The 24,009-nt window shown below is 50.3% G+C and overlaps 1 protein-coding gene across 9 annotated transcripts in view; it reads left to right on the plus strand.

Moving 5' to 3' along the window:
- The window catches only part of CLEC16A (C-type lectin domain containing 16A), a 240,646-nt gene that overhangs the window by 66,470 nt on the left and 150,167 nt on the right, over window positions 1–24,009 (plus strand). For all 9 annotated transcript variants that reach the window (XR_014236203.1, XM_082362953.1, XM_082362954.1 and 6 more), the window contains exons 11-14: window positions 2,333–2,462; window positions 6,305–6,405; window positions 19,504–19,626; window positions 23,200–23,309. Coding sequence is in view for 8 of the 9 variants with exons in the window: in XM_082362953.1 (XP_082219079.1) it covers window positions 2,333–2,462; window positions 6,305–6,405; window positions 19,504–19,626; window positions 23,200–23,309 (464 nt within the window). In the remaining variant the exon portion in view is untranslated. The remainder of the gene's footprint in view (window positions 1–2,332; window positions 2,463–6,304; window positions 6,406–19,503; window positions 19,627–23,199; window positions 23,310–24,009) is intronic.

Raw genomic sequence — 24,009 nt, forward strand, 5'->3', positions numbered from 1 at the left:
GCAAACCAATAAATAGAAAACAGAAAATCCAGGTGCAGGTTTCCCCCCCGGGATCCAAACGTAGAGCGGTCCTATGAAACCTTTCGTAGGACAAGATGGCGTAAAGCCAAGACGCAATTACCTTAGGACACATCTTGGTAACAGATGCGCAAAATAAATGGAGGTAAAGCACCAATGCTCCCAGACACAGTTCAGAGCTACGGCAGCCTGACGCTGAGGTGCTGAGTGCGGTTCCCGGGAAGGAGCTTGGCGGGGCCGCTCCCGCTGCTTGCGGTGCCTGCCGCCTCTATAACGGTTGCTGCAACACCAACGCTCAGTGCTATTTCTGCTTTTTGCCTATTTTTGTAAAAGGGAAAATCCTTTTCGGGTTTCTTTCGGTTAGAAAAACAGGTACTAACGTAGGTCTTTCGTAAAAGCAAAGTGGCCTAAAGCAAACTTTTCGAAAAGGTGGGGATACCTGTAGTTATACATACTATAAAGTAAAATCAAGATGGGGGGGAGGGGACAGATCTATACAGGAGAATTCCCAGTAATTTATGTAGCTGTTCCTCCCTCAAGGAGACAGAACAGAACTCCTTAATTCTTAAGTGTGGGCTGTGCTTAATGACTTGCTTTCAAAGGGTGTGGGATGCAAGGAGGAGGAAAAGTCACTTTCCAGTGGAGAAACTTGACCAACATTCGCTTGGCCAAATGATTCAGATGACCATCCACAGCCATAAGTCATGTCAATAGCCTGTGCCCTTGGCAGGATGTGATGAGAGGGGCACTTCCCCTCTGCGGTCTTCCTCCCAGAAACCCATAACCCCAGTCTAATTATCAGAAAAACGTCAGTCAGAATGCCCCAGATTGAGGGGCATTCTACAAAATGAGGACCAGTCTCCTCAAACTGTAAGGAAGGAAGCTCTGAGAAACCGTCACAGCCAAGAGGAGCCTAAGGAGATATGACAGCTGGGTATAACGTGATATCCAGGATGGGATCCTAGAATAGAAAAAGGATATTAGGGAGAAACTAAGGAAGTCTGAATGAAGTATGGAGTTTAGTTCATGATAACTAAAAGAGGTAAAGGAAAAACCAGTGGAGAGGGTGTCTGAGAAGACGTCTCTGAGGTGGTGACGTTTGAACTGAGCCCCGAATAATGTGATTGAGTCGTGCCTGGGTAGGGAGGACTGGGGTGAGAGCATTCCAGGCAGAGCAAACAGCCCTGTAAAGATCCTGGGGCAGAAACAAACTCACTCCGGTCAAAGACAAGTGGGAAGGAAGCTCAGCACAGCTGGCAGGGCGGGGAGGGCCCCAAGGTGAGGTCAGAGGTGGATGGGGGCCAGGCCATGGCGAGGCCTTGATACCATGGATGGCATTTGGATTCCATCCTGAGTGTGATAGGAAGGCAGAAGGGGACCTGGGCTAATTTCCACTTAAAATCACTTGGTTCGGTGTGGACCACAAACTAGGGGGGCGAGATGAGAAGCAGAGGCCACATGGGAGGTTCCTGCACGAGTCCAGGGGAAGACGATGGCAAGGCCATGGCAGAGCCCAGGTCCGTGGTCCGTCATTCCTGAAAAGAGATGCAGATTCACATTTCATCATCTGTTTCCCCTCATCATGTCTCCCGAAGATGGGGGGCATTACCAGAACTCTGGGTTCTAAGAACTAAGTATTTGAAGGTCCACACCTGTGCATCAAGGAACTCTGTAACAGGACACCTCACGGCACAACAACCGTCCACCTCTAACTCAGGATGTTTTCCTTTGTTGGTTCAGACCTTTTTCTCAAAATGAAAATGTACAGGGTGCTCAAGTCAGGTGCTACAAAAGTTGCCCCTACTTAATTGGGAAAAGTAAAACGAGGTCCCTCCCCCTCTCTGCTTTCTGGAAGTTGTAAGTGGGAAGGGAAAACAAAGGCTTCGGTCATGTCAGAGCCTTTCTACAGTGTAAACAGTTTCAGAATATTTTCAGTGAATTTGGTTATGTTTTATTAACCATGCGTCATTTCTTCCACGCTCCTCAACTCCTCTGGGAAGGAAGCATGGTATCAATAAAGTAGAATAAATAACTGTTGAAGAAAAAAATCTTGAAATAAATCATTGCAATCTGTGCTTTCTTGTCAAAATCAGGGCCCCATTTCTCGACGCTGCCAAGATGAAAGGAGAGAGAGGTTCAGGCCTCGGTCTTATTTCCCCCCAGCGTGCGTGTTGCAGGGGCTCCACCACCGCCGTCGAGCGTTTGCTGGACGCGTGCGGAGCGGTCTGCCAGGCTCCATCTTGAGCACGAGAGTGTCTGTAAAGCTCTGTCCGGGGCCGTGTGGGCTCATCCTGGTGTCTGTGTTTGCTTCCAGAGATAGAGATGGTAATCATGGAGCGCAGCAAGCTCCCGGAGCTGGCGCCCAGCACCTCGGTGCAGGAGCAGAACACCACGGACGAGGAGAAGAGCGCCGCCACTGGCCTGGACAGCGTCCAGTGGAGCAGGTAGTCGCCGGGGCTGCGGGAGGGCTGCCATCGAGCCAGCCATCGGGGGCTGGGGGTAGGGCACCGCTGCTTGGTCTCTGGGATGTTGTGGAAGGGGGTGCCCTGGCCGGGTGCCCACAGAGGATAAGCCAGGCCTCTTCCCGCCCCCGCCCCCCGCTGATGGCCTCTTCTGCCTCCCGGCCAAGCCGTCCTTCTTCTCCACCAGAGACAACGGCTCCTCTCGAGAGGCCACAGGGACAGAGCTGGCCCTCAAGGCCGTGGTATTCACCCCTTGGAATGAGTGACCGAGGCGTGGCACCACCACCCCAAGCACTTTGGTGCTGGGCCGCGTCCTAACGGGTGTGGCCTGGTACTGGCCGCTCCTGGCCATACTCTGCTGTCCCCAGAAAGGATCCCCTTGGGGAAAGCGTTTGGATTTCATTCATTTGCTGCCGCCACGTGCACCACTGTCCGTAGGGCCTGACCTCGTGACTCAGCCTGCACGACTTAATGCTGGATTTAATGCTGCTGTCCACCTTCAACTTCTTGCCTGATTGTTCATTTCAGTGATGGCTGCCCAAACTATGTCCTCTGAAAGCTTCCAGATGCCACATTGCCTGCAGCCTTGCTGTAGCACCACCCCTTCCAGAAGGAATTGGGTGGAGGGCTGCTCCTGAAGTTGCAGCAAACTGTTAGGAGGGCTTCTTCATCCTTATCAGATGGCCCTACTGCGCAGATGCCTGCGATAACCTCCTAATCCCATCTTAGTGGTAATAAATGCACAGCAACATGGTTTCTCTGTCAGCCTGCAAGGCATTCACTTCCTGAACTCTCACGGTGGGGTGGATGAAACACACACACACACACACACACACACACACGCATCCTATTTATTAATGCAACTTAAAGTGAAGACTCGAAGCAGGCTAATTTTTTCCTCTGCGTCTTGTTTATCTCTTTCTTGACTCGTGTTTCAATTATCTAACAGACAGGATTAATTTTTATCAGTTGCACAGGGGAGCCACTTTCAGTTTTGGTTAAATAAAAATCATTGCAGCACAATGTGGGCCGTCAGTTGTACTGACAAGGACCTTTCTGACTTTGTGTTGTGACAACAAAATGTGACACCTGAAGCTCTGAAAATTAAGAAAATCATTCTAAACACAGAAAGGGAGGGGGAAGCAACCTTTAGGTGCTTGCACGGCTTTAATTCAAATATGAATCATTGAAAAACCAAAAATGACATGTCGTGGGGGGTGCTTAAGCTAATGTAGGCGCATCTGCTTAATAGAATATTAGCGGCTGCTTTTCCATGAATACTGCCATGATGTGTTCAGTTTCTTAGGATCTAATAAATGGAAACAGCACGTATTTTGCATAGTATGGTAATACTGTAGCTTTCCTAAAGGAGGAAAAATACCCATGTAGTGTCAAAAACAAAAAGTCAACCGACCAGAAAGTTACGTTGGAGTGTTGGAGTTGAGACTTCTTTTTTTCCTGAATTTTAGTGAAGAGAGGGGTTTTCTTAGAGTTGATTGAGATTGTTTCTTAATTTTCGGTGACTTTGGCATCTTCTACCACATGGTTCATAATGGAAGCTGATCCTGTGTCTTAAGTTGGGCCACATGCAGATTTGTGGCCCCCAGGAACTCTGGACAGGAGCTGCGCTGTGCTCTGAGACCAGGTGCCAGGGAGAGACTGGCCCTCGTGGAGAGTTGCCAATACCTTTGCAAAGGTATTGAGTTGTTGGCTGTCAGAGACACAGCCACGGACTTCTGTCCTCTCACCTCCTGCACTGAGCCAGGAGGAGGGCACTGAGGATGAGGGAGGGGACAGTTTGTCCTTGACATGAATTGGATCTTGACATTGGTCTGCTTGTCCAAAGAAGCAGCATAGTACAAAGTGGAACTGTCCTTATATTCGCCATACACTGTGGGCTATATCTGCATTCATGGTTAAATATAGGCTTAAGAAACCAGAAACCATTCACAACATTCTCTCTTTTCTTTTAAAAAAAAAAAAAATCCTTTTAAAATTTAAAAAGTAATACACATTCAGAAAATGTAAAACTTGAAAAGTATAAAGAAGGAAAAAAAGCTCTCCATAATTCAAAGGCAGCTGTTATTAGCATTTTGGTGATTTCCTGCCAGTCAGTTTTCAATGCCAATATAGTGGGAATTCGGCCCTTCTTCCCCCCAATAGCTTATACCCCCAATAGCCATGTATATTACTTTTTAGTCTTGGTTTTCTCTAATATCAAACCCCAAGCATCTTTTTCACTTTATTGTACTCTTAGTAAACAAAATTCTAATGGCTTCATAATACTTCGTCTCATGAAAGATGGTATATCCACTCAGCCCTCCCTCTGCTACTGGGCATTTGGTTATTCTTATTATTCCCAAATGACAGTACAGTCCAAATTCCAAGCAGCTGGCTTACAAGAAAGTGTTTTATACTTTATCCTGCTCTTACGTTTGGAAGCGTTATTGCTAGGGGCTTAGAAAAAAACAGATCCACACATGGCAAGACTATTCGCGCATTTGAATGGTGATGACAGATCTGGGGCTCCAGAGAAATAGAGCCTGAACGTAAATGTTCCTTAAAAGTTTCTTCCTTTAATTTCTGTGTGTCACGTGCTTGTTTGAAATGTTATGACAAGTGCGTTTCACTGCTTCTGCATTTTTCAATATAATATTTTGAATCGGTGATACATTTGTGGAGTATCAAAATTCAAAAAAGTATAAAATGTTATGCAGTGAATAGTCTCCCTGTTTCTCTGCTGCACCATCTCGCCCCCCCCCCCCGCTCCCCCGCCCACTCAGCGGTGTTGACAGTAGCTTGTGTCCTTCCAGGGGTAAAGTGTGCCCTTGGTCACTCATTGAGTTGCTGTGCTCTCTTGGCTTCAACCTGGCATCCGGGAGCAGCCGCAGACAGTCATGGGATCAGAGCCTCCTGCCTACAGGCCAGACCTGTGCATATTCTAGTATCCTCGTGTTGAAGAGTCTTTCCGGGCCAGGCCCTTCACCTGGAAGGGCAGCATTCAGGGTGTTCAGTTTGTGATATTTGCAGCCACTCTATAGATCTCACCCACAAAGCATCAGGCGAGAGACTTCCTATCGATCCCTTCCAGTCCGGGAAGGTCAGCCCAAGAAATCACTGGGCCAGGACCTGCCAAAGTGAGATCTTGGAGAAGTGCCCTTGGAATACTCAAAGTAGACATCCACAGCAGCTCTCATGTATGAGCACTTTCCACCCTGTGCCTGGGCCTGTGTTAAATGCCTCTCTGTTGTCATTTCACTTGAATCTTCACAGTAACCCCGAAGGGTTTAATCCCCATCTTGCAGATGGGGGAAAGTTTTAGGTAACGTACCCAAGGGTTTGCAGCTAAGAAGAGGCAGAATCAGAAGTCGAACCCAGGCAGTTCTTGCTCCAGGGTCCACATTCTAAAATTGTTCAGACTTGTTGGTGCCTTGTCTGCTATTGTGAGTCTATCACATTGCCCCGTTTTCTTCATTCTCTTGTCACTCTTTGAAGTGATGATGTGGCGTGTCCATTCTCTGTCTGCCCACTGGCATGGAAGTGCCGCAAGACCAGAGACTTGGTATCATTCATCCCCAGTGTCTGGGACAGCGGGTGAACGATGCTGAGTGATTAAGCGGTTGGTTCGTTCCTTAGTCGGTTTATCCTGGAGACGGCAGCTTCGCACGGGCGGGGCCTGCCTCTCAGTCCCCTTTGTGTCCTCCAGGCCTGGTGCTGGACTGGGCACACGGCGGACGCGCTGCATGCTGGCGGTGGGGCTGTAAAGGGCTAAGGCAGCTGCTTCCCGTGTGCAGGTGAGGCTCATGCGTGCCCCTCTTTTCCAGACCCTTCCTGGATATGGTGTACCACGCCCTGGACAGCCCAGACGACGATTACCACGCGCTCTTTGTGCTCTGCCTCCTGTACGCGATGTCTCATAACAAAGGTAAGCTGCTCAGCTTGTCTGCCTTCAGGGCAAAGGAAAGCTGCTTTCCTTGAAGAATTTCCTTTCTGCTTTTGGCAGACTCCCACAGAACTTCTCTTCAGCCTCGTTAGAATTTCTCAGGTGCTTTTCTACAGACTAAAGCCACAGGAATCGGTTACTCAGGCGGCACGGGGCTGGGGCGGGCAGAGGGGGAGTTTCAAGTGTTGACCGTCCAACCCAGCATGACTGTTCGCACTGTGGTTTGCTTTCAACCCCTTGGTTTACAACTGACTTAGGCTTCCTACCTCTTTCCTAACATCAGAACAGAAATCAGTCAAATTGTAATCTTGGTTTTGCTATTTATAAAAGTTGATGTGCTGTTCTGGGCTCAGAGCTAAAATAGACTCTGGGTGGATTGTGTGGAAGCGTAGGTTTCCTTTCTGAAGAAAGGTGTGGTTCTCTGGCTTCCCTTGTTGAGGCCGAGTGGTCAGGATCAGACTCCCGCGGAGCTGACAGATTTGATTAGAATCCATTCATTTACTTCCTCTCTGAGAACAGTCGCTGGTGTGTGTGCCACCTGGCTTGACACGGGCAAGTTCTCAAAGCACCACATCAGAATCTCTTTGAAGAAGAAATCAAGAATATTCCTTCTGGACCCTGCCAAGCGCTGGGCTTGGCATAGATGAGACTTTGCATCAAGTTTTGTTTTAGTAGGTTTTTCATAAGCTTATTGGGAGGTAGTTGGAGGTGGGTTTTACTAAGACAGCCTATGGCTGGAGTCATTTAGAAAGCACTCAACATAAAGTATGTACTTACTCTTAAATCATTAATCATGATAAATAAGTTGATTAGTGGCAAAAGGAAATATAGTGAAAAAGGCCTCCTCTCTCAAGTTTGTCCTCCAGTTCTCTTCACAGGCAGTTCATGTTAACAGTTTCTTGTGTGTCTTTTTAAAGATATCCATGCAAACCCAAATACAAGTGTATATTATTTTATTTATGTGGGTTCCCCACCCCCTGCCCAACATGAATGGAGATTCATTCTTTATTGTCTCTTCTGTGCCTTGTTTTTCTCACATAGTCATGTATCAACATGTCACTTCCCATCCCCATAGAACTGCCTCGTGCTTTTTAATCCTGTGTCTGTGCCATCATTTATTCCGCCATCCCCTTACTGAATGACACTGAGTCTATTTCCAGGCTTTTCCCACTAGAGACAGGACTGGCCATGATGGCTCTTCTCCTGTATAAGTCATTGTGCTCACACGCGAGGGTGTAGATCTAGCCCGAGACTTTTCTAAAAGATGCATAGCAGGCTCCGAATCCTCCCTCCACAATCTCGTTCACTCCAGTGGTTTCTGCGACTCCCTCCAGCTCCTGCCTTGGTGACTGGCACACGGGAGCCCTCAGTTACTGGGAGTAAACAGAACTCCAAGCCTGACCGGTGGGAGTTGGTCCCACCCATGGATCGCCTGCCATTCCCCCCACCGACCCTCACCTTCCAAGCCCGCCTCACTCCAGCCCTGCAGTCTGAACTCCTGACCCTTGCACGCTGGAGACTTCTACCTAGGTGACTGAGCTCCACTTTGAAACAGTCTGTCTACACCACACTCATCCCCCCAAGATATACCCTGACCTCATCACACTTCCTTCCATTTCTGGTTCAGTTGAAATTGCCAGCCAAGGTTGAAACTGCCACGACCTTTAGCTCTTTCCCTCCTTTGAGCCCAGCATTTAGTCATCAGGTGTTGTCATTTCTCCCTCTTCAGCCTGTCTGATCAGCAGAATTTAACTGAGCACAACTCAGTGCCTGGCTCTAAGTGAGGTGCTGGAGGCGAGAACCAAAGGCACGAGAGCAAGAGAGATACTGAACACGTCATCCCAGTGGCCATGATCACAGCCTCCCCGAGGGTTCAAACACACGGCCATTTTATAATCCATCCTCCACAGCACTGCCGGGTGATTCTCTGTAAGACTGTGTTGACCGTGTCCTTCCCCTGTTCAGAAACCTTTGGTGCTTTCTTCTCTCCCTTGAACTCCAGTCTCCTGTACCTGCCATTTTGAGTATCTGGATTGCACCCACCATTCTAACTTGACCTGATTCCACCAACTTCCCTGTCATAAACCCTTGGCTCCAGCCCAGGGAGTCAAACTTTACTACGCAGTGATTGAACTCTTGCATGGAGATAAACTTGCAGTGGCTGTCATGGTACTCACTGAACTCTTTAATATTCTTTTGGTTGCAAGGCGCAGAAACCACCTCACATTAATTTAACTAAGAGAGAGAGTCTTATAGGAAGGCCCCTGGGGCAGCTCGTGGGATCCAAGAAGTTGCCGAAAAGCCGAGGGAAGGGCAGGACCAGCTCTGGGGACTTCCCTTAAGGTAGATCGTGTTGTGAGCCCATCAGATCCCAGGCAGGGAGTCTGTCTCTGTTCAGGTTTCAAACTGTTGGGCAAGAGATCTCATTGTTCCAGGCTGGTGATATGTCTAACTCTGGCACAGTCAGTTATGGCTGGGGGCTGGGTGGGTGAGAGTCAGGGTCACATAGCACAGAGCTGGCTCCAGGGGTTTCAGCTCTGTGTCTGGAACTGCTCCCAGAGAAGGGAGCTTCTTTGGAAGCCTGGCAGCCACCCCAGTCAGAGCCAACACGTCTACCTGTTCTTGGCTGATCTGCCACCTTCTTGTATCCATCTGTGTTTTTTCCTGCCATTTTCTCTGCCGTAACATCACCACCTATTGAAATTCTGCTCAACTGTCAAGGGTCTGCTGAGAACTCACCTTCTCCTGGAAGTTTTCTCTGATCCCTTCAGGTGATACTCACTCTGGGTTAGTACCGCCTCGTGTGGCAGGCACATTTTATACTTTGCTGGATTTGATTTGCTAAAACTTTGTTAAGGATTTTTGCATCTATGTTCCTGAGTGTTATTAGTCTGTGGTCTCCCTGTAATTCTCTTGTTTTGTTTGCTCTCAAGTTATGCTTACCTTACGAAATAAATTGGAAAGTATTCCCTCCTCCTGAATTTCTTGGAGGAGTTTTGGTAGAACTGGTATTATTTCTTCCTTTACTATTTGGTAGAATTCACCAGTGAAGCCATCTGGGCCTGGAGTTTTCTTTGAGAAAAGGTTTCAAAGTACTCAATTTCTATAGTAGATACAGGACTGTTAAAGCTTATCTGTTTCTTCTGTTCAAGTTTTGGTAGCTTATGTCTTTCAAGGAATTTGTCATTTCATCTAAACTGTTGAATTTATTGGCATAAACTTTTTTTACTATATTCCTTTATTATCCTCCTTTTTTTTTTTTCTTTTTTCCTTTTTTTTCGGTCGTGCTGTGCAGCATGTGGGATCTAAGTTCCCTGACCAGGGATCGAACCCATGCACCCTGCAGCGAAAGCACAGAGTCCTAATCACTGGACCACCAGGGAATTCCCCTTTTATTATCCTCTTAATGTCTGTAGGATCTATAGTGGTGCCCCCTTTCTAATTCATGGTATCGATAGTTGAGGTCTTCATTTTTTTTTTCCTGATCAGTTTGGCTAGAAATTTATCAATTTTATATTAATTTTATTGGTCCTCTCAAAGAACTTTCTTTTGGTTTCATTGATTTTTTTCTCTGTTGTTTTTCTGTTTTATATTTCATTGATTTCTGTTCTTTATTTCTTACCTTTAGATGCTTACTTCAATTTTAATTTACTCTTCTTTTTGTAGTTTCTTAAGATGGAAGCTTAAATCATTGATTTTTTTTTATGCTACTCAGTTTATTTTATTTTACTTTTAAAAATTAACATACAATAAAATTGACTCATTTTGTGTGTAGTTCCATTAATTTTAGCATATTTATGGATTTGTGTGAACACTACTATAATCAGGTGTTACGCTGTAGTTCTATCAAACAAAAAATTCCTTCATGCTATTCCTTTTCAGTCATACCCTCTCCATACCAGTCATTGAATTTTAAACTTTTCTTCTTTTATAAAATGTGAGTTTAATGCTGTACATTTTCCTCTAAGCACTGCTTTAGCTGCCTGCAGTAAATTTTGATATATGTGGTTTAATTTTTATTCAGTTTAAAATATTTTATAATTTCCCTTCTGATTTCTTTTTGTCTATTCTATCATCTGTGTAATTTCTAGCCATGTTTCTATTATTGATTTTTCTTCCGGTTTGATTTTAGGTTATATTTGTTATATTTTCCCTTTTTTTTTTTTTTTGGCATGCCTGATATTTTTTGATTGGTTGACAGTTACTATGAATTTTATGTTGTTGGATGCTGAATTCTTGCTTCCTTTCAATAGTTTTGGGCTTTGTCCTGGGACAGGGTGAAGTTACTAGGAGTCGTTTAGGTCTTCTTAGACGCTTGCTTTTAAGCTTTGTTGGTGCTAGTCCAGAACAGCCTTTAGTCTCTGGCTCACTTGGCCCCAGTACAGAGGCCGTCCCCTTCCAAGGGCTCTACTTGATAAGCCATGATTAGGTAGTCCTTCCACGCTGGCCGCTGGGAATGTGAGCTCTTCTCAGCCCCGTGTGAGCTCCTGGGGTTGTTCCACCTGCCTCCTCCCAGCAGGCCTTTCCCTTTCCTCACCTGCATGCACAGGGCAGAACTTAGCGGGAACCTAAGAAGGAACCCCCTCGCCGATCTGTGCAGCTCCCCCATCTCTGCTACTGTCTTGTATCAATTCCAGCCGCTTGGCCTCTCTGAACTGCAGACTCTGCCTTCTCACCTCAGAGAGACCGTGAGCTTTGTTTGGGTTTTCTCTGTCAGTGGTGAGGCCTGGAAACTTTCCAGACAGAGACCTGGAGCAATCACTGGGCACACTGCCTTAGTTTCTTCTCTCTCAGGATCACCCTCCTATGCTGCCTGTTGTCTTGTCCAGTGTCTCGTAACCATTGTTTTAGATGGTTTGCCTTTCTTGGCTGGAAGTTGTAGCATTTAAAAAATAAAGTTTTATCAAGGTATAATTGATAAACAGTGAACTGCACATATTTAAAGTGTACAATTTGATAAGTTTTGACACATGTATACACCCATGAAACTATCACCACAGTCAAGTCAGTGTACGTATCCATCACTCCAAAAGTTTTCTCCTGCCCTTTGTCTCCCCTCCGTCCCTCTCTTCTCCCACCCCTCTCCCTAGGCAACTCTGAACTGCTCCCTGTCACTATAGCTTGGTTTGCACTTTCTAGACTTTTATGTAAATAAAATTGTGCGATAAATACTCTTTTTTTGTATGGCTTCTTTCAATCTGCATAATTATTTTGAGATTCGTCCATGTTGTTGTGTGTATCCGTGGTTCCTTTCTTCTTATGTTTGAGTAGTATTCCCTGTGTGAATGTACCACAATTTGTTTACCCATTCATCTGTGAACGGACGTTTGGGTTGTCTCCCGCTTTTGACCATTACGAACAAAGCTGCCGTGAACACTTGTATATAAGTCTTTGTATGGACGTGTATTTCCATTTTTCTTGGACAAATGCTGAGGAATGGGATGACTGAATCATATGATAGGCGTGTGTGTGTTTGTTCTTAAGAAACTGCCAAACTGTTTTCCAAAGCGAACGCATGCGCTTACATCCCACCACCAGTGCATGAGGGTTCTGGTGTTCTGATACCCTCACCAGTGGGTGGCACGACCACCTTTTTTGTTTTAGTCATTTTAATGGGTACATAGTGGTGTCCTATTGTGATTTTAATTTGCATTTCCCTAATGACTAATGACGTTGAACAGCTTTTTAAGTGCGTAGTCTGCCATCTTCTCATTTCCTTTGCCCGTGTTTTAATGGATTGTCCATTTTCTTATTGTTGAGTTTTGAGAGTTCTTTATATTCTATATACAAGTCCTTTATCAGATGTGTTTTGCAAAGATTTCCTCCCCGTCTATGGCTGGCCCTTTTCATTTTCTTAACAATACCTTTGGAAAAGCAGACGCTTTTAATTTCCATGAAGTTCCCATGGCACTTTTTCATGCTTTTGCTCCGCGTGTTGTCTCTCCCACTCTGGACCGCCGGGCCTCTGAAGGCAGAGACCGCGTCGCTCTCAATGGCCTCCTGCAGTACTCAGCTCGGCGCCTGACACCCGGTCAGCGCTCAGCCAGAGCTCGCTGACTGATTGCCTCTCAGCCGAGTGGCAGCTCCCCCGCGCTGCTCTCTTCCTGGCAGCCGGTGCTCGGTGCACTCGGGGCCTCCGCAGGGAGGGTGCTGTTGGCGGGGGTGGGGGTGCCCAGCTCCAGAAGGCCAGGGGGCACGTGGGTGAACACTTCGTCTTACGGGGGGCTGGCTTTCTGAGCGGGCTTCCTTCCAGGAGCCCCGCCGTGTGCTGGGGAGTGGAGAAGTGCTGGCTGGCTCACCACGCCCCTTCGTCCACGATGTGGCCAGAGAGACGACCCTGCCGAGGTCCTGCTGGGGAGCCCACCTCTCTTTCTTCCTAAAAGAGTGGGACTCCGTATTCGAGGGAATTTAATTCCTTCTTCCACTTCCTGCTAATGCTTTTCATGTATTTACTCATTCAGCCTTCTGACAAATATTTCCGAAGCCCTTCTTAGATGCCAGGCACTGTGGTTAATATTGAGAACACAGCGGTGAACCAAACAGAGATTTTCCTGGTGGCGAGTGTGGCTGCTGCGGAGGGAGCAAGGCGACAGTGGTGGAGGAGAAGGCAGCGTGACGGGTGTGATCTGTGATTGTGGAGGGAGCCAGGGGTGGTGGTGCAGGGGTCACTAGCTTGGGTGGTCAGGGAAGGCTTCTCTGAGGAACAGACATCAGAGCTGAGGCCTGAAGAATGGGAAAGAGTCGGCTCTGCAAAGATCTGAGGCAGGAGTGCTCCCGGCAAAGGGAACAGCCTGTGCAAAGACCCTGAGGTGCAAAAGACCTTACAGGTTTGAGGAGCAGAAAGCAGGTCAAGGTGAGGCTGACCAGGTGGGCAGGGACCAGATCGTGAAGGGCCTTGAAGGCCGCAAAAAGGAATTTAGATTTTATTCCAAGTGCAGTGGGAAACACCTAAAGGATTTTTAAGTAGAAGAGTGACATGGTCAGATGGAAATTTTTGGAAGATTACCCTGGCTGCTGGATGGAAAGTCAGTTAATGGGGGTGGGGGAGTGAGTTGCAAGGGGGAAGGCTGGGAGGCTCGTGAGGAAGCTGTTGCAGTAGTCCAGGCAGGGATAACGTAGACTGAATTACGGCGCGTTGGCCGCGGAGATGGAGAAAAATTGGAAGGTTTTACGATACGTTTTGGAGCTACAGCCAGGACGAGCTGATGGACTGGATGTGGGGGGTGAGGGAAAGGGACGCTGGGGCAGCTGTGTGTGGCCATTTACGAAGACAGGGAGACAAGGGGAGGCGTGGGGCCGGGGGCGGAGACTTCTGCTTGATTTGGGTGGGAGGGGGCACCACGGCAGGAGTCTGTGTGATGCCCAGGGCCCTGCCTCCTGCCACTGTGTGACTGGTGGTGCCATTTCCAGAACCAGCGAGTGTGGGCTATGAAACAGGTTGGGAGCGGAAGCTGGAGAGCTCACGTTCAGCACCCTGAGGCCCAGGTGCCTGGGGCACCCCCAAGGGAAGCTGCCGCTTGGTGTATGCTCCAGTCTGGCCTGCGAGCACAGGTCTGCATTTGGTGGGGGCCGTTTGGTGGCGGTGGGTGGGTGGGTGGTTTCTGTTTTGGTTAGGCAGCAGGCAGTTCGCTGCACTTAACCTTCAGCCTCTCTTTTCCAGACCCGTGCCCTCTAAGCAGGGCCCCTAATGAAATGGTCTCTTTCTGATAGATTTTCCATCATAAGACAATTTTAACATAAAAGCAATGTTAATAAAAACCAAATGTTAGCTCAGGCCTTCCAGTAAATCATAATAGATTAGATGCTGCACCGAAATGAATATCGCGCAGTGGAAAGGGCTGACCGGTTGGAGGAAGGCTCTCGCTGTGATTCCGTCTGGCCCCGTGGTGAAGGCTGGTTCACATCTGTAATAGCAGATGCAGCCCTCTCTCCTTTGTCGAGTCTGCAGGGCCCTGGCCCAGGGGAAGGGGAAGGGAGGTGAGTTTTGCAGCTTCGTCTTCCTAAAGGCTCCCCTGCTCCACCCACTAGCCCTTCTGCTCCCTGCCCCCTCCATTTATCATTGTTTACCCAAGAGGAATCTTGGGCTTTTTGCTTTTTGTGTTTTGCTGAGAAGTTACTGGAACATGGACGAGAGGTATGGGAAAGGTTGAAAGGTAACAGGATAAAGGGAGGCTTTTGCCATGCGGAGAGTTGGCAAAATATCATTTTGGATCTCGACTGACACATAATCAGAACTGGAAGTACATTGGAAATTGGCCCAACATCTGGTTAGCTTTCGAAATAGTTGGTCTATAGTCTTCCAAAGCTGGCAGTGCTTGTGTGACTCCAGCCAAGGAGACCGAAAGAAAGAAAAAAAATTTTTTTTTTAGTTTGTTTATTTATTTTTGGCTGCATTGGGTCTTCGTTGCTGCGTGCAGGCTTTCTCTAGTTGCGGTGAGCGGGAGCCACTCTTCCCTGCAGTGCGCAGGCTTCTTGTTGTGGAACACGGGCTCTAGGCGCACGGGCTTCAGTACTTGTGGCACACGGGCTCAGTAGTTGTGGCTCGCAGGCCCTAGAGCGCAGGCTCAGTAGTTGTGGCACATGGGCTTAGTTGCTCCGCAGCATGTGGGATCTTCCCCGACCAGGGCTCAAACCCATGTCCCCTGCATTGGCAGGAGGATTCTTAACCACTGCACCACCAGGGAAGTCCAAGAAAAAAATTTTTTGACCATTATTTTTACCTGGCACTATTGTGGTCTCTTTAGGCAGGTTTGTCTGTCTACTTCTTTTTATGTAGCTTTGGTCTGGGTCTGTTCTACCCTTGTCCTGAATGGGGGTTTCCACTAAGGAGGAAGAATCTAGAACCCAGGGGGGAAGCTTAGGATCTGGTTACCGACATCACGGAGCCACACCCTTCCCTTCTATTTGGGATTCTTTGAATTAGTTAGTTGGGAGTTTGGCCCCCGCCAGTCCGCAGCCCGGTGCTTGTAGGGTGGGAGTGATGGCAAGGGAGACCCGTTCTGACTCACTGGGGCAGAGCGGGATCTGACCCCGGTGGGGCGGGAACGAGGAAGTGTGTGGTCTGCTGGAATCTGGACGTGCGAGCGCGGCTTCCCGGGCCGTGTGAAGTGCATCTGGGTTTCTCTGGAATTTGTCTGTCACTCGGCACTTAGAGGGTTGAAGCAAATAGGACAGTATATTATCTACAGTGTTTATTTCAGTCAGAGGGAAATGGCTGGCGAAGGAACTCGATCGGGTTTGCAACAAAACCTGCTTCTCAGTGACTGGAAACCTGTGTGTGTGTGTGTGTGTGTGTGTGTGTGTGTGTGTGTCTATGTCTGTCTGCCTGTCCATCCGTCCGCCTGCACACGTGCCGTTTCCCTTTCACATGCATATCATTGTCATATTGTCACACTGACCTTGTTCATTCACAGCTGTCAGCCACTGTTTTGTTTAGACCCAGAAGAATGTCTTAGAGGCCATGGTGGGAAAAAGAGAGAGACAGGGAGGGACTGAGGCACCTGGCCGAGCAGGAACTCTGGGGAAAGAGCGGAGATGCCCAGAGGGGTTCTTTACAAAGTCCTGCCATGTGTTGTGTGGAGTGGACCCTGCTCTCTGCCTCCCCTTGGCTGGTGGTAAAATCTACTGCACATAGGATGCGTTGCAACATGGAGTCTGTTTTGGGAAAGTGCTGGAAGCGGGGAGATCACCTTGAGTGGCCAGGGGGATGGGGGCTGCTCTAGAGTTGGCCATGACAACCAGATCATGTCACCCGCTGGCTGCCCTCCAGGGGTCCTGGCATCCAAGCCGTGTCTGTCCCTCCCCTGGCTTCTGCCTCATCACTTCCACCCAAAGCCCCGACCCCGCTCTCCCCGAGTTCTGCCCCTTGGCCTGGCAAGTCCCGGTCGTCCCTGAGCATCTCATCCTTCAGAGTCCAACCGAGCTGCACGTCCCCCGCGCCCCCGACAGGCAGCTCAGCGTGCCTTCTCTGGGCCTTCTAAAATAGCTTGATGTTAGCTTCGGTTAGTTTGTTTTCCTTTCCGTCCTTTTGTTCTTTCATTCTTTCTTTCCTCTTATAACACAGCTGATATAGAACTACATTAAGCCATGTTCAAAGTAAAAATTCCCATCAGTGCAAGGTAACGACAGGTAACTATTGAACGTGACCGAGTGCTGCTTCTTACTGCGTCCTGACAGCAACCCTGGGACGGGCAGTTTCTGTAATTATTCCCATTGAACATGTAAGGAGGCTGGGAGTCCAAGAGGTAAGTATCAAAACAAAATTCCTCCAGCACCTGGCACCTGGCTCTTTCCCCTTCCATCCCGGCCACAGTGCAGCAAGAACCCTGGGAGAGAACGAGCCCAAGGGCACGAGGAGGCCCTGCGGGGCTGGCGGTAGCTTTTGTCAGACCAGAGGGCAGGCCCCTCTCAAACTGTTGCTGTGGTCAGCTCACCACACAGGGGGTGCCACCCCCTCCCCGTCTGGATCCTGTCCATCTCCGGAATCAACCTAGTTCTAACTGGGCCTCTAACGTGGTCTGTGACCTTGGGGACGTGACTTAACATCTCTGGGCCTTAATTTCCTCACTAAAGGAAGAGGTTGCATTGGAATCTGGTCCTGTGAAGTCTTGAGGTTTTTCAGTCCCCCTGGGTCCCCCGCTTCACGGAGGGTGGAGCTGCTAGCCGAGGAAGGTCAGGATAACCTTGGCAGGTTTTTCTTCCTGTTGAGAAAAGATTTTGCCACAGATTTCCTCATTTTTTTTTTTTTAAAGTGTCTTATTATGTTCTAACGTCTTTTTTAATTTTTAATTTTATTTATTTATTTATTTATGGCTGTGTTGGGTCTTCGTTTCTGTGCAAGGGCTTTCTCTAGTTGTGGCAAGTGGGGGCCACTCTTCATCGCGGTGCGCGGGCCTCTCATTATCGCGGCCTCTCTTGTTGCGGAGCACAGGCTCCAGACGCGCAGGCTCAGCAATTGTGGCTCACGGGCCTAGTTGCTCCGCAGCATGTGGGATCTTCCCAGACCAGGGCTCGAACCCGTGTCCCCTGCATTGGCAGGCAGATTCTCAACCACTGCGCCACCAGGGAAGCCCCAAGATTTCCTCATTTTTGACAAATTCTAAGGGAGTCAGGGCAATAATAGGCAAGAGACAAAAAAGGGAACTCTCCATGGAAATTCAAGAGCTGGTCCGAGTCTGTCTCCCAGGCCCTGCCGCTGCCGCTGCGTTCCCGGGGGAGCCAGAAGCTGGCTCCTCGCACCGTCTTCTTTGAAGTGGGATGACGGATGGGGGGTCATGGAAGTTGGTGATGTGCCGGGCAGGCCGGGGAGCCATTGTTTTCCCCAGAATCACTGACTGACAGTTCCCAGAGGGCCAAGAACGAAAGGGTAGAGAGAGATTCACACAGTGTTGACATTTCTGGAAAAAAGCAAATGCCAGAAAGATTCAGTTGATGTCCTTCTTGCCATTTAATAAACCAGAATGCTTCAGAGCTAGACATTTAGCATCAAAACGAGATACAGAATCCACACGTCAAATTTTCATCACAGTCAAATTTTTTGATGAAGCCACATCGGTGCGGTGTGAGAGGGGGACCTGCTCACCTCCGGCCCTCGGGCCGCCTCCACCCGTGTCATCTCCTTGGCATGACTTAACCTCCGGTTCGGAGTTGGAAGGAATTCAGTAGCGCAAGATATATTGTTATGGTTTATTACGTCAATGTGTGAGTGTGGGAGTTACTTAGAATCCAGACAATCAGCTCCTCACTGCTATCCTCCGCTATTTTGTCAGGGTTCTAAATGAAGCATCATCTAGTACTCAAGGGGCCGTATTTCAAGAGTTCCCAGAAGTGCCACCATCCCCCCTTTTGTAGAATAACTGGAAAAGACGTGCTTCAGGCACAAACAATCCTTCCAGCTCCCCAGGCGTGGAGCAAGTGAAATGTTTGTTTCTGCGAGCTTTTCTGCAAGTCTAGTTTTCCAGAGCTGGGCTCGGCGGGAGGAGAGGGATTTGGAGCACTGCCTGTCCCACACCTGGGCTGGCGAAGTGACCCCAGCAGGTCGTCCTGTCACCCTGGCCCCCAGGTCCTGCTTTAGGAAAAGTGATGCTCGGTTCAGTTAGACTCTGAGCGCGCCCTCTCTCCTTTCCCAAGCCCCCCCACCCTCCCCCTCCCCCACCCCACCCCGTCTCATCTTTGTCTTTGAAATGCTGTTAGATTTCCCTGGAGGAAAAGTGATTCCTCTGCCCCTTAAACGTAGACCCGCTCTGTCAGTTTTGTCGCATTTGCGCCTTTCTGTGAGCCCGGCACGGGGCTGCCGCCTCTGTGCTTCCCACGCAGGGGCCCAGCTCTCCAGTTTGGTGTTAAGAGCTGGAGATGCAATTGGTGGGCACAACTGTAGGTTCCTTTCCGTCTGGTCCGTTTCCCCCATTGTGGGACGGGTCTCACACAGGGGTGGCCTCGGGGGGCGCGCAGACCAGCCCCGAAACGGCAGCAAAGCCCGCAGTGCCAGAGTTTCTCCTTTTCCCACCCCCTTCCCACTCCTCTGACTGTGCCCAGGAGCATGTCACAGTCGGGCTAGTGTGACCTCAACACCTTTCACGTACCTGCCGATCGCCCTTTCTAACTCAGAGCAGGCCTCGGGCCACAGTGAGTAGCCAGTCAACAGTCTTTGGCTGAAACATAAAAACTTTGTTACTGTTGGTATCGCAGCCATGCTGATTTCCCATTTGCAAGTAGTGTTAGAAAATGTATGTTTTAGGGAATTCCCTGGCGGTCCAGTGGTTAGGACTCGGCGCTTTCACTGCCGAGGGCCTGGGTTCAATCCCTGGTCGGGGAACTAAGATCCCTCAAGCTGCGTGGCATGGCCAAAAAAGAAAAGAAAAGAAAAGAAAATACATGTTTTAATATATTTACTTAAGGTCCAGTTACAGAAAACTCTGAGGTGAGTCATAGTACAGGCAGCACACGGTCATGGCAGGAATCACGAAGACGGACCGTGTACGGCCGAGGTTGAGGAAGCCCCGCTCGAAGGGGCCTTTCAGGACATGGAGGGCACTCGGTATGGCAGCTGTGCTTACAGCCGGCCCCTTCTCTCCGTTCCAGGCATGGATCCTGAGAAACTCGAGCGGATCCAGCTGCCGGTGCCCACTGCGGCCGAGAAGACGACCTACAACCACCTACTGGCTGAGAGACTCATCAGGATCATGAACAACGCGGCCCAGCCAGGTGCCCGGGCGTGCGGGTGGTTCACAGGGGTGGTGGAGTTACGGGGACCAGGCCCCGCGCTGGCACCAGGAGCCCTGGCTTCTAGATCTGGCCCTGCCGGGAATCCAGGCAGACCTCAGCCATTCCCCTGCCACATACCCCTGTGTCCTGGGCCACCCAGACCCCTCCCGTCCAGCTGTGTCTTCATCTCGGGGTCTCCTCCTCTTTCCTTCCCCCATGGTGTTTGTGCCAGACCCTCTCTTTCTTCTTCCATACTCAACCCTGCTTTGGTCAGTTTTGCCTGTGTCTGCAACCCTCCTCTTGGGGTGGCCCAAGGCCACATTTGAGCATGAACTAGGCTGAGAGTGTGAGTGAGGGGGAAGGTTGATAATACGAGACGTGCCCGGTGTCTGGCACGTGTCAGCCTAGTTCTGAGGTCTTGGCCAGCACCGACCTGCAGCCACAGTAGGGGCTAGAAAGAGCAAGTGGAATGAACTAGCACAGTGGTTCTCAACTGGGGGCAGCTTTGTCCCCAGGGGACATCTGGCAATGTCCAGGGACATTTTTGGTTGTCACAACTTGGGGAGGGGTTGCTCCTGGCATCTAGTGGGTAGAGGCCAGGACGCTGCTAAACATCCTACAGTGCACAGGACGGGCCCCCACAGCAAAGGATTATCTGGTCCCAAATGTCAATGGTGCTGAGGCTGAGCAACCCTAATTGCAAGGCAGGGAGAGAGGCCATCGGGGCGTGAGTGAGTGCGCAGGAAAGGGCCGGACAGAGATGCAGCCTGGTGGAGAGAGAGCCGCTGAGCTGAGTGACCAGGAGCCGTCCAGGGGGTGGGCCCCGGTCAGGCTCAGGAGAAGGGCAGCGGTCCAGGGTTGTGACTGCAGCTGAGGACCTCAGAATCAAGGGGGGTGGTGGCCAGAAGCACAGTGTGACTGCTGCGGAGTGAGTGCAGGGGCTTGGAGAACCGGGTCCAGGGCCTAAAGGGTATCGGTAAACTCAACAAGTGTTTATTGAGTGCCTCCTGCATGCCAGCCTCTGTATGCGAGGGATGAGGGTGTAGGAAGTAGGGGACAGACGTGGATCCTGTCCTCCAGGAGCCACGGCTGGGGGTCTGTGAAGTCCCGGCAGTCTGGGACTCCATGTGGAGATGGAATGTAGACCTCAGTGTGGGTTCAGGGCCAGAACTAACACTGTGGGGCTCACAGATGGTTTTTAAAGTCACAGGAGGAAAAAAAAAAAAAAAAAGTCACAGGAGAGGAGAGAGGCGTGTCTAGGACTGAGCTCTGGGCCACTACCGATCTCTGGAGGTGACATAGAGGGGGAGCCAGCTCCAGAGCCTGGGCCAGGCCCCGCGTGGGAGGGGGAGGGCCAGGAGGAGTGTGTCCTGGGTGGCAAGAAAGATGTGGGTGGCTCAGGACCGAGGGGCGCTCGGTGGAGTCAGTTTCCACGGGAGGTCTAGTTGGGGGAGGCGGAGCACGTTCCTGAGGATGGTGGCCCAGGACCGGTTGGCAGGAGCTGCGTGAGCTGGACGTGCCTCGGTGATGGGGAAGGTGGAGCATGGCCTGGGTGTTGGGGAGGAGCCTCCACGGTGGGGAGGATCAGCAGGCCCCCTGAAGACGGTGTATTTCTGAAGAGAAGAGGTTGGGGCAGCTCAGAGGGACGATCTGGAAGCTTCGATGAGGCCTCAGGAGTTTGCTGCTCCCTCTGTTGCCCTGGAGAGATGGGCCAGCAGGAGGAATACTCAGCAACTTGGCAGGAACTTGGAAAAGAAGAAGGGTCTTGGTGGAAAATCACCGTCCGCTTGCCTGGAGGCAGCAGGAGGGGCGTTTCTGACCTGGCCCACAGCGTGGCTCCGCTGAGGGGCAGGCGGGAGTGAGACTGTGCTCCGGAGAACTCCTGAGCTTGGAGGAGGGCGGGTGGGCGCTGCCGGGCCTGGGCCGCGGTGCAGAAGTGGTGGTGGGGCTGGGCCCGGGAGGACGGCCGAGCTGAGACTAACCAGCCTCTGCCCGGGTGGCCCCTGGGGTTGTGTCGTGCTTAGGAAGGCCTGGTTTTGCTCGTATGTAACCAGTTCATTTTTGGGCAAACAGATTCCCTCTTCTCACCTGTTTGCCGCCCTACCCCCACCCCCGCCTTAACACACACACACACACACACGCGCGCGCGCACACACACACACACACACACACGCAGCGTTACAGGCCAGCCAAGGAGGTGTGCAGCGGTGTGTCTGCCTTGAGTTTTTCCCCAGTGGTCCATCCTGGTCCCTGTTGTTTCCAAGACCTCGGAGATGTGGCCTAGAAACTACCCCCTCTCCTGGCCCCTCCTTCCATGTGGAGGCCTCTCCCCAGAAATGAGATTAAAGGCTGAGGGGGAGTTTGCTAAGAGCAGGATGCCCTTCAGTCAGGCGGTCACGGGTGCTTTCTAGGGACGATGCCAGATGTGGGTTTTGGCATTCAGGGCACCTGGAGTCCACCACAGCCCAGGGTGAGACTTGGGACAAGCCACTTCACTTTTCTAAACCTCAGCCTTTAGAGCACCCATTGCAGTGGGGTTTTAGAGAGACTTCTTGAGGGAGCGTCTCTAAAGCATCCAGACCATGCCTGGCTCACAGCAGGACAGTAGGCTGTGTTAGTCAGAACTTGGTTGCAGTTGACAGAAACCCAACTGAGACTCGCTGAGACAATACAAACAAACAAACAAGACTGTTGGCTTGTGTGACTTCACGTCTGTTGGGCGCTGGCTTGAGGCACAGCTGAGTCCGGGGCTCGAACAATGTTTTCAAGCCTGCCTTTGGGCTCTGTGGCCTTCTGCCTTGGCCAGATGCCTGCCTGCAGCTCCTGCCACCTGTCGGGCTCTGGACTTGCTGTAGGAGAGACGCTGGGCAGCCTGTTGGAAGGGAGGACTCAGGGTTCAGTTTGTAGAGCACGCTGGTGAGGTGGCCACTGCGGACTGTAGTGCTCGGGCCATCAGGGCCCCACCGCTGTCCCTGTCCTCTCCGCAGCCCAGCACGAGGAGAGGGTCTCGAGCCTGGTGGTTCCAGCAAGTTGTGGAACTGAGCCTTACTGGCTGTGACTGGCTGTGACTGGCTCCCTTGCTCGCCCCCTACCCAGTCACTGTGACCAGGGGGCTGGATGGCCCTGACCAGCCTGGGGGATGTGCCCACCCCTGCGACAGGGGAAGCAGGACCAGCTCCACCCAAATCACATGACCGAGAGCAGGGCTGGTGGCTCTCCAAGGGAAACTGGGGGTGCTCGTCCTTGAAGAAAGGGAAGGAATGCTGGACAAGCAAAGTGACCGCAGATGGCCACTTTCTAGGCCTTCAGTAATAAGTAGTTACCCATTTTTCCTGCCTCCCCTCCCTCCATAAGGGGACTTTGGGTAGCATTTGGTACAGGCGGTTTTGATGAAAACATTCAATTGTAATTGATTGGGAAGGAGGTTGGCACATGGGGGTTCCCTCTGTACCCCCACTTGATGTCGGGGGACCTGCCAGCTGACCTGCTGACCTCCAAGTCGGGAAGGCAAGAGACTGCCTGTGAGGGCGTGCAGCCCGGGGTGCGCGCGGCTGACCCTGGTGTGCTCTGCAGATGGCAAGATCCGGTTGGCGACGCTGGAGCTGAGCTGCCTGCTCCTAAAGCAGCAAGTCGTGACCAGCACAGGCTGTATCATAAAGGATGTACACCTGGCCTGCCTGGAGGTGAGGCCCCCTTCCTCCTGCGCCCGTGCCCTGGGGGAGGGTAGGAGGAGGTCTTGGGAAGCTGCTGCATCTGGTCCGCAGCCCGGTCCGCAGCACCACTGGGAGGAAGCTGGGCCCCAGACCCCTGCCGCCCCCTCTACCCACTTGCTCCCATGGACCTGCCCTTCCACTGAGATGGGCCTGAGAAGCCCACTTAATAGTGAGTTTTAGTAGTTCTCTTGTATTTGGCTCTGTATTTGTCTCCAGGATTTTTTCTTTTTATATTATGGAAGTTTTATACGTGTACAGATACACATTTATTTATTTATGGTTTATCGTGCTACTATGTTCATTCATTGTTTTAAATAGCTTTCATTGTTTTCCCTCTTATTTTCCATTTTAGAAAGTTTAGAAACTACAGAGAGGTAAAAGGTAATGATAGTTGACACTTCGGTGTGTGTCTTTCCAGATACCACATACACTCACACACACGTTTACAAGTGAAGTTTTCTTTTTATAAAAACAGAGTCATCAAGGCCATATTGTAGAACCCGTTTCTCTCATGTAACTGTGTATCAACAACTTTCCATGTCATCACATTGAATCGTCTGTCCTTTGCCCGTTTTTATTTTGAGCGCCTTCTCCCCCACCCCCTTATGAAGAACCACTTTATAGATTAAGATTATTAGCCCAGCATATGTCTTATATAGACTCAGACTTT

The sequence above is a fragment of the Balaenoptera borealis genome (genome assembly GCF_965194805.1).
Source record: "Balaenoptera borealis genome assembly, chromosome: 16".
Classification (NCBI taxonomy): Eukaryota; Metazoa; Chordata; class Mammalia; order Artiodactyla; family Balaenopteridae; genus Balaenoptera; species Balaenoptera borealis.